General features: G+C 40.0%; 1 protein-coding gene and 1 long non-coding RNA gene across 2 annotated transcripts in view; one reads left to right on the forward strand and one right to left on the reverse strand.

The window, feature by feature from the left end:
* LOC311007831 overlaps positions 1-10,887 on the reverse strand; it is a 434,756-nt gene that overhangs the window by 274,420 nt on the left and 149,449 nt on the right. The window lies entirely within an intron of this gene.
* Positions 5,101-7,210, forward strand: sf3b6 (splicing factor 3b, subunit 6). Its single transcript, XM_084000555.1, has 4 exons — positions 5,101-5,225; positions 5,915-6,033; positions 6,399-6,537; positions 6,761-7,210. Exons 1-4 carry the CDS (start codon positions 5,196-5,198, stop codon positions 6,848-6,850), a joined length of 378 nt encoding a protein of 125 aa, XP_083856681.1. The 5' UTR covers positions 5,101-5,195; the 3' UTR covers positions 6,851-7,210.

The raw sequence follows: 10,887 nt of genomic DNA on the forward strand, positions 1-10,887 counted from the left end.
CGGAAATAGCTCGCTCCTTCGTTGGTTTCTCTTTTTTTCCCTCTCCGGGGCTCCCCCACAGTTCTGGGAGGCACATGTCACTGTCGTAAAAAAAAAAAAAAAACTCGCCGCCCCACCTCCTCCACCCCCTCCCTACACGTGCTTGTGTTTACTGCTGAAGGTAGAGAGCGGTGTTTGCTAAGCACGGAGCTAATGCTAACACGGAGCTAACGCTAACAGGGAGCTAATGCTAACACGGAGCTAACGCTAATACGGCCACACACAGACAAAGACACAAAGACACAGACATACACACACACATGAATAAAGGTTCCAAAACGCGAAGGCGTGTGTGTGTGTGTGTCATGATGTATTACATTATCTTATAAAAGATCCATGGTGTGTGTGTGTCTGTTAGCATTAGCTCCGTGTAGCCGAACTTCATCAGTACAAACATGTTTCCATGGTTTCCTCCGACTTTCCGAACTCAAACCAATCACGATTCATGACATGCATGACGTCATCTGCGTTCTTATCTCGTACTGCCGTAAGGCAGTTTCTCGCGATAGTTCTATCCATTGATGAGATTTACACCGAGACGGAGGACTGATCTTGCAAGTGCGGTTTTCAGCCAGTGGGGGGGGTGAGCGCATTGGCCTAGACCCCATTCACCTCATAACAGGTCACTCTACCATCACAGTGACTCTGAGCCACAATAATTACAGCCGAAATCCTGCATAGTTCTGCTTTAAATAGTTCACAGAAACGTTTTGGATCGCTTTTTGGTTTTGAGAAAATTTAATGGAATAGATGCACTGTATGAGCTCATTGTAAAAAGCAACAAAAGAGGGATTTCTTCCTGTAAGCTTACATTTATGAATATGAAATTTTGCCATCAGTGTGATGAGGTTTGATAATAGCTACATGTTTCATTCGGCTTTTCCTTATTTTTGTATAAGCCAAAGAGTCCATACAGCACACCCCTCCAGAACAGCTTAAATTATTTATTAATATCGTTAGCAATAAAGTTTCAAATGCCAATCTATAACGTTAGGCTTCGGACAATGTGGCGTAACTTAAACTTGTTGCACCTAAACCGAGACGTGTCTGTGTAGTGGGAAAGCGCCATTAGCTAACGTTAACTTGCCTACTGTCAGATGTAAGATTAGCAACTGCCATTAGCTTAGCTTCCTTGAGCACAGTAAAAGCTACAGGTGCTAACGTTACACACAAAAAAAGTCTCAATGGATTAGCATAACGGCTATCCTGCAGTTAAAAATACATTTAGCAGTAACTCGAAATGAGATAACACACAAAAACTCACTCTTTTAAACCGACCCCACAGAGTCTTCTCCGCCTGGCGGTGACGGTGGTAACGTTTAGCCCAGGTTCACCGTCACTCCACCGGACACACGCTCCGCTGCTGTGGCGCGGCTTATCTTCGATCCAGCCGCCTAAACTCTCCGGGTTTAGCGGGCTAGTTTTTAGCCCAGCTCCAGCGTGTTCTACCGGTGCACACTGGTGTATCAGATGATCCGTTCAACTGCTTCCGAAAATATGTTAGTGTGGCGAAAAAAATAAACCAACAAACTTCACAGCAAACCGATGTTAGTAACGTTAACCGTTAATTGGTGGCTGCCGTTAACTAGCCGAAACGAGGCACGTGCTGCCACCTGTTAGCGTCCTTTTCCCTTTTTTCCATCCGTGACCCGGAACTGGCCTGGTTGACCCTGCCGCGAGTTCACACACAAACTCAACTCAATTCTTTTTCTTTTTTTCTGATAATCCTCTCAATTTATTTATTCCTGCTTAAAATGACTAGAAAATTAATAACAATATTACTTTGTATTCGGGTTTTTTTCTCTCAATGTCTCAATGTAGACATTTTTGGCTGCATCTCCATGGGCTGTAGGCTACTTGACAGGAAATACTAGTGACAGAAATGTAGCCTATCCCTAATTATCACAGCCAAAGTCTTGAAAATCTGACTCTCATCCTGACAGTGCAGATCAATGGAAAAATCCCTGTCCATGTATCCTTTTATTTATGACTGTATGATGAAAGTTTCTTATCAACTGAATGGGCTAAAAAGTGGACTTTGATTTTGACTAGTCTTTGCCCTCTCTCACACTGCAGCTGATGTTTAACAACACTTTCTTTCATTTTCATTCTTCCTTCCCCACTAAATTCATGTATTTATTGTATATACATATTGTATTTATTATATATTTTTTAAATATATACAGTATAGTGTCTGTTTTTTCCCTTCTTTCTTATTTATTTTATGAAAATGGGAAATTATTTGTAACTGTCATTGTCATTCAGGCCTGTATCACCTGTGATTCTATGGCTGCCAATAAAAAATCAAATTGAAAAAAACGAAGGAAAAAAAAGACTGCAATGACGTGGCCCACATTTAAATGGGATGGAAGAGCAAATACATGGCGCTGTCTTTTTCATTATAGAAATTCAAAATTTTTTATATGTTTTCTTTTTTAATTTACAGACCAAGAATATGACACATCACAAAGCGACACAGATGATGCAAGATGACAACCATGTTGCAACACAACCTGTGACTTACTTACAGTATATTTCTTTAGTGAATAGACAAACAGGTCCTTTAGCTCAGGGCAGATAGTTGAGTGTCAAGCAAAAAATGCCCTCCTCTGATCAGTGTAACTCTTTCATGTCTTGAAATGAATGAATATTTCATCAATTGCTCAAGTATGTTTTGGTTCAAAGAAACATTTTTGAAGGGATGATGAGGAAAGTGTTGCTTCAGGCTTGATTTCACCAGTGCCTTCCTTCACACAGGATGAAAGCAACAGAAACTAGACAAAATATCACTTTAATCTTCTGCTGAGTCATGCATGATTTGAAAACAGCAGTGTGGTTTAGTATCACCACATCATTTTGTGGCACTAAACTTTCATTTGAATACAGGCTGAATCATGCTTACAGTAAATCATTCAAACTTGTCTTCTGTCTTGCAAAAGCAGTCGGTGATCATTTCATCAGGTGACTGAAACATGCCACTGACTGTTGCGCAACCTTTTCCCCTCAAGAATCACAATTTCAAATTTCCAATTGCCAATTGTTACCCATACCAGCTGAGTAGGCCTACCATAATGATAAAAGGTTTTCAAAAAAAGATTTTGATGTGCTTGTGACAGTTAGGAGGTTAGATTGCCACTGGATAAAAGTGTTGGTTATGAGACATGGTAGATTTAAAGCTGATATGGGAGAAAGGGCTTGGCTGTGGATAAAGGGAGAGGCTGTCAGGGTCGGAGTCATCCAGATCGAAAAGGTGTGAACAAAGTATATTTAACACTCTTCTGTCTGGATTTCCTTTTGTGTTTTGGCTGATTTCATTTGTTTTTTGTTCACTGACTATGGCTTATTGATTCATCCACAAAAGAACCATAATACTTTTTTGTTTGACGTGAACAGGCTAAGATGGCATTATGTCTCTTATTTCTGTACATGAGTCATGGTTTTAATCCGTCATCACACCTGAATCATGATGTGATAACAGTTGGGTGGTTGCTCCCCTGGCAGTCTCCGCTCACCTGCAGTGATACATAAAACACTGTGAGTGTGAAACATGTTGATTTCCCAATGCCCTCAATACAATTCAGCCCACTCTGCTGACAGAGCAGCTGTGTGTATTAGCAGGTGGAGGTGAGGATCACAGGAGAACAGCAGGGGACTGTCCTCTGACCTCTCCTCTTCACCTGTTACAACTCTGACCTCGGTCATCTGCAGAAGTTTCCTGACTCTGCAGTTATTATGTAGGTGTAGAGACAGCTGCTGGATCATTTTGTGGAGTGGTAACAACGTGCTCCTCAATGTCACCAAAATCCACAGTCAGCCCCTTTTTTCCACAGCAAACATTTTGACCCGTCATTGCAGGAAAACCACAAGTGACACTGCAGCTTTGGAAAGATCTACTAGGCCTTTTTTAAAGCGGGGTTTCTTTTGTAGTAAGGGAAGTATGGGTGTGGCTGATAACATGTTTCCGTTCCATTCAAGATTCCCAGCAGGCCATGACAGTGTGACAGAGAGTGAACATAATACAGTAGGCTACCTGGAACCAGTGCAGCTAAATGGAATTCAGCCAACTCAAACAGCATGTTTTGACCTACACCCATTTTCCTATACTGTGAAATGGCACCATGGTTTAGTTGAAAAAAAAAAAAAAAACATCTGAAATTAACAGTCGTTCCACTAGTTTTGTCAAAGATTATGTATAGAGTCATACAATGACAGTGTCATTTGTGAGTGTTAGTAAAATACAATACAATAAAAAAATATATATATATGGCACATTTAAAGACAACAGCGTTGACCAAAGTGCTGTACAAAAATAAGCATGACAAAAATACAAAACACAGAAGGTTTGTTAACATCACAACCTTCTTTTTACAGTCTATGATCACAACACAAGATTCAGACCACAAAGAAACCCGCTATCACACAGCTCGATTAAGCTCTGCATGTAAACGTACTGAGAGACTGAGAAGGCCAGAGAAAACAAATGGGTTTCTAAATGAGACTTAAAAACAGGCAGGGTAGGGGCCAGACTAATCTGGAGGGGCAGCTCGCTCCAAAGTCTGGGGGCCACAACAGCTATGGCTCTGCCACCCCCCTCTTCTTTGACTGTGTTTTTGGGACTGCCAGGAGCGATCTGTCAGCAGAGCAGACCTCAATGATAGAGAGGACTTGAGGAAACCATATCCAGAGTCTAGACAAGTAAGACAGGGCCAACCCATTAAGGGCCTTAAAAATAAAAATACACAGCCTCACTGAGCAGTAATATATAGCCTAATATTCAATCAACTGAGAAGCTTCTCAATAAAAAGCTCGCTTTTTATTTTTTATTTTATTATTTTGAAATGATTCAAACTTTTGACTGCATTCATATTCTATGATTTGGGGTCTTTCTCCACGAGTTAGTGGTGTGTGTCCAATAGTGTGAATCTGCAGCCTCTGTAGGTCCACAGTCTGCCTACAGGGGGCAGCACCATGGATGTATTATATTAACGGGCAGCACCGGCAGCACGGTGCTGCGCTGTGCTTCCGGTCGCTTCGTCGGAAACCGGAAGTTCGTCACCCGTTAGCGATAGCTGCCATTTTGACGTTAGGAAAAGAAGAGCAGGGAAACTGCGTGTTAAATTTTCGCTGGTTTTGTTGACACCTAGAAGTATTTCACCATGGCTATGCAAGCAGCTAAACGCGCCAATGTAAGTCTGATCGAGTCGGCTGGCGTATTGTGTGATTAATATAACTAATTGTGTCACTGTAGCTCGACCAGGACTTAGCGGCGGCTAGTGTTAGCATACCGTTAGCCAACTAGCATGCTAACGATCTAAAAACAATCACACGGAAGTTTGAAGCCAGCGTTTTATTGAGACGTTTCTTTGTCGATTATATGTTATATATTACTACTCAGTGAAGTGGTGTAATCTGAACCATCTACTACGTCAAATCTGGTTGTATAATGGTGGCGACGTGTATGATCATGTAAACAGTTCAATGTTCAATGTAAACTGTGTAGTGGTTGGCTAGTTGCTCCTTCAATTCTGCACTGAATTCAATCGCAGAGTGATGACATGGCTCATGATGGGATATTGACCTGTGGTCTGCGATAATCAAGAGGTCTACTAAAGGGCTTTCGTGGTTATGGGAAGCATTGAATTATTGTCTGTAATAACATGTATCTTGCATAACAGTGAAGGTAAGGTGGTCTCTTAAAACTAGATTAGGAAACGTGAAAATCGAATCGAAAGTGTGTATTATTATGTTTGATTTGAAATAACATTGAATTAAAAAGCCTGTGGCCTGGTTTATTACCGGTATTTAGCTTTCTATAGAATCGCTAGTGATAATGTAACTAATTATAGTATGTTTTAATCTATTTTTGTTCTTGCAGATACGATTACCTCCAGAGGTGAACAGAATCCTGTACGTCAGGAACCTTCCATACAAGATTACAGCTGAGGAAATGTATGATATCTTTGGGAAATATGGACCAATCCGTCAAATCAGAACGTAAGTATCTATACATTTTAGTTTTCTGCGTTTCCACAGCCAAAAATACCAAAGTATCACACATATACAGTGGTCTGTTCATGCTGTCTAATCAGATTGATCAAACTGACACATTTCCGTGGGGATAGCAAAGGGCACCAGTGATGAGGGTTAAAACTCAGGTGTGGTTGATGGTGCACTTTGTAAATGAAAAAGAATCAAAATATGTATCAACATTGGTCATATGCACACAACATTTTAACAATAATAGATTCTTAACTGTTTCCATGAAGATGTCTTTTCTGTTGCATAGATACTTAACTTTCACCCTGGTCATTATAAACCTCTAATCACCCTGTCTGCTTTGTGCTTTTCTCTGTTCTCAGAGGAAACACACCCGAATCAAGAGGAACAGCCTATGTAGTGTATGAAGACATCTTTGATGCCAAGAACGCCTGTGATCACCTGTCAGGCTTCAACGTCTGCAACCGATACCTGGTGGTTCTCTACTACAATGCCAACAGAGTACGTATGAGCATTACCCTGTCTGTGTGTGGATATGGTCAGGTCACAGGGAACCACTCGGTGGAAAAACGTTCTGATTAAATGCGAGACTAAAACATTATTTTGGAATTGAAAGGATTTAGGTTTTACATAAGTAAAAAAACAAAAACAAACCTAAACGCAGTGCCATTAGTCCCCCTACATGTTTTAATATGGTTTTCTCTGTTTTGTCAATTCTTTGCAGGCTTTCCAGAAGATGGACACAAAGAAGAAAGAGGAACAGTTGAAGCTTCTAAAAGAGAAATATGGTATCAACACAGACCCTCCAAAGTAGAACACTGGAGAATGCCCACACCCCACCACCCCCAATCTCTCCCCCAAAACCTTTTTTTTCTCCTTTTTTGTCTGTACAAACTCTGTTTAATATCAGACTGTTGTTGTTGGACTTTACATTCTTTTTATTTTCCTGTCAAAGTGATTGACAGATGTAACAAAGAGGGTTTTTACCAGTGACTAGTCAACATATACACCCTGGCCGGGTAATTTGTTGAAATCAAATTTCATATTTGCATTTTTTTCCCTCTTTTTCTCTCTTAGTTCTACCCAGTTATTTTTAATCTATTCATGGCCTTGATGAGAGCTGTTTTTGAGTTGATCAGTGATGATGATGACTATGTAAAGCTTCTGTAAAATAAATGTTTCTTTTCTAAAAGCTCTTGCTTGCTCCGTCTACCACACTATAGAGATACATATACAGTATAGTGGAAGAGCTGTCCTTTGTGTGAACCCTTTTAAATCAATAGACTGAATCCATTTCTTAAGTTGCCTAGTGGTCAGGAGTTGCCTAGAGCTGGCATGTGATGATGCAGTCCTTGGGGATTTTGTTTCTGTTTTCTGTTTATATATGTGAGGACAGAAACCTCTATATGAACCCTCTTCAATCAGTGGTGTTGGGCCTACAAACCATGGGTAAACATTACAGTCTTTGTCAGCCTTTTCCAAGGCAATGAATTAGTTTATCTTGTTTAAACAAAAGTTTTACCTGTTCCAGTTTGAGTCGATGTAAAGCCACATGAAAAAGAAACACCTAAATCACATTGCCATGTATTAAAAAGAAAAAAAATCGAAATAGTGCCAGCGGTGACCTCTGGTGGTTGGATAGGGACATTTCAATAATGGATTTGCAGTGCATTGGTACAGCCTCTGTAGTGCTAAATATTGAAAGAAAGTCACTATATCTGTAGAATTTGGAGAGATGGATGAACAAATGATTTCTGAAGATGGCATCTTAGGGCATAGAAGCTAATTTCTCACTATGTAATGTCTAATCAATAGATTCTTCATGAAAACCTATGGCCTCTGTAATCAAGAGAAACGGTAGTTATCAGACAGAGAAATGTCCTTGTATGTGCTGTTATTACTATAATAATTAATATAACTGACAATTTCAATATGGAATACCTAATACTGTACTGTATGCACTCTCTTTAAGCAGGCTAAGGTAGTGATTCCCAACTAGTGGATGATTCAGATTAGATCTTGTAAATATCTACTCTCTAATCACGAGTAAATGCAGTTAAGTCCTACCCTACAAGATAACCTGACCAAACAGTGTACGCACCCTGGCAGTATTACCACCAGGAGGTCATCTGTTGCTATAGCAGTTGCATGAGATCTGAAACATTAAGAAAAGTCATTATACAGTATGGCCCACTAATAGTGAGGACTTAATTTTGTCCAACTGAGCCAAAATAAATGGATGAAGAGCTGAACTAATTAACTAAAAGAACCACACGGTACCAGATGGTTCAAATAATTAGCTTCATATAAGATAAATGGTTAAATAAATGGTTGAAAAAGTCAGCTAAAAGTAATGAGTTCACATTAGCCAACTTAGCCCAAATTAATAGATGAACAATTGTGTTCATTAGCTAAAAGTAGCAGACAGATGGTTCAAATAATTAGTTTAAGATAATGAAATGGTTGAAATAGTCAGATAAAAGTAATGGAAAAGTGAGCCAAGACTAATGGATGAACAGTTGAAATAATAAAGTATAGGTAACAGACAGATGGTTGGAATAATTAGCTTAGGATAATGGATAAATGATTGAAATGAAGAGACCAGGGCCGGCCTTAGGATTTTGGTGGCCCTAAACAAGATTTTTGTTTGTGGCCCACTCTAAGCGCAAACACCAAATCACTGGTTAAAACTGAATACAGACGTGTTTATGCCCTCTGAGGTTTGAGGCCATTTTCTCGACTTTTACATATTTTCTTAAATTGATCTTTTTAAGATGTAACAATACTCAAGTGTTTTATGTCTAAATATTAGAACCTCCGCTGTAAGCACACTGAGGCCAGTTTGTCCTAGAACACTGTATAAAGAAATAATTTAGGCCAAATGCTGGAAATTTGAGGTCTGCTTTTTGAAAAAAATTCAAATCCCTTGTGAAAACACACCTTCAGTCATGAGAATGAACTGTTTTGGTGCTTGAAATAGGATATGAATACAGTAATAGATAAGTGTAGAAAACAAGTCTAAAATGAAATTTTGTAAGATTGAGCACAAATGTTGTCATTCTGCCATTCTGTTTTCACCAAATGTCTCAAATGTGAGATAAAAGAAGCTGAATATTGACTTCACATTACATATAAAGCTCATAGCGCACGTGCAGAACTCAGGATGTTTAAATGACTTGAATGAACCCCGGTACCTTTCTGATCATGTGGCCCCCCACCTAACGGTTGTGGCCCTAAACAACTGCATAGAGTGTTTATGCCAGGGGCCGGCCCTGGAAGAGACTTTAAAGGCTGGAAACCAGCGGCCTACAGGAGTAGTGATGTTGTTTAAAAGGAGTTGTTGTTTAGATGAGTTACCAGACCAGACGATAGCCCATAGAGTTCCTTTTATTAGATTAAATCACAACACAGGGAGTAGTGCAGCCATGTTGTCAGGGACACAATACATGCTACAAAAGAATCCTTGTTCACGGTTGCCTTTGCTTACATTTGGTATCTTGATAGCAATAATAGGGTTGTAAATAGAAACGTCGTCTGGCCAAAGATGTTCATGTAAAGAAGTTCAGATTACAAACTGGACAGGGACAAGCCACGCTGCTGAGAGATGACGATGATGACCGGTATGCTAGCTTGTTATTGCACTGTCTATTGTGACACATCACATCTCCTTTAGCCCCTTAAGCTCCTAAAACACTGTTAGAATAAGTACAGGTTTGGGATGTGTGTGTGTGTGTGTGTGTGTGTGTGTGTGTGTTGCTTTCAGGTAAACCTATTCAAAGACACAGGTGAGCTTAGGGGGTTTCGAATCATTTCTAGGAGGTACCACTCTTCACTGAACTTCTCTACATTTAGTATACATTAGTACGTGTACAATGCGTGAGAGAAGGGAGTAAAAAAGTACAAAAGATTGACTGATCGAGAGAAAATTTGAGTTGGGGTGGGGTTGGGAGGGTGGGGGGGGGTTGGGGAGGGTGAATTGTTCAACCTACTAAAACACATGGCTTTACAGTTAAGGGCTGTCCCTCTAGTAGTTACAGTGTGTAATGAAACGCCATTCACTGCTCCTTTCACTTCTGTAGCACTCATTTACTTCCACTGAAAAAGACAAACGAGAAAGTTCAAAATGCTGCACCTGCCTTTTGTTTCTGCTCTTCTTCAACACTCTACAAATAAAACTCCAGTGGATTCGTCGTAGTGATATGCAGCCTGCAGGCTAATTGGAAAAAAAATTAAAAATAAATAGTGGATGTGATGGTGACACGTTAAGTTATAACATAGTTTGATAACAATGCTCTCCGACTATAGATGAATACTTTGTCTTGTTTCTAATGTAATCTAGGTCCAGCTAATGGAAGCTTGGGTTTCTCTCCAGGGAATCCTGTTCAAATGATTGATCTCACTCGCCTGGAGTCCATTCGCTTCAAAGACGCTTCAGTTCATCTCCTCTCTGAAGTTGTCTCGCAATGATTTATTCCTCTGCTTTTCAACATCTCTCTAATTTGTAATGAGATAGTGTGTTTTTAAATGCAGGGGGCAGGGAATTAGTTCTTAGCAACATATACTACAGCTAATCTACAAGGAAACATGCTCCCACAGTTAAAGCAGTCAAAAGAAAACGCCTCGACAGATCACAAAAGTTACATCCCGACGACGATACCTGCAGAAGGACCTGCTGCATTAGGATTTTTTTTTTCCTGCCTCTGTATTCAGTAAGAATCTTTTCTCTTGGGTCCCCCTCCCCCCCAACAAGTGTCACCACGCTGCTTTGATAAGGCTTTCTGTCTTCCATTACAGGATGCAAAATGAGGAGCTTGTTAAGGCAGAACCTAAAGGCATGCAAATTAACTACAT

Source organism: Trachurus trachurus (assembly GCF_905171665.1).
Source record: "Trachurus trachurus genome assembly, chromosome: 24".
In the NCBI taxonomy this organism is placed as follows: Eukaryota; Metazoa; Chordata; class Actinopteri; order Carangiformes; family Carangidae; genus Trachurus; species Trachurus trachurus.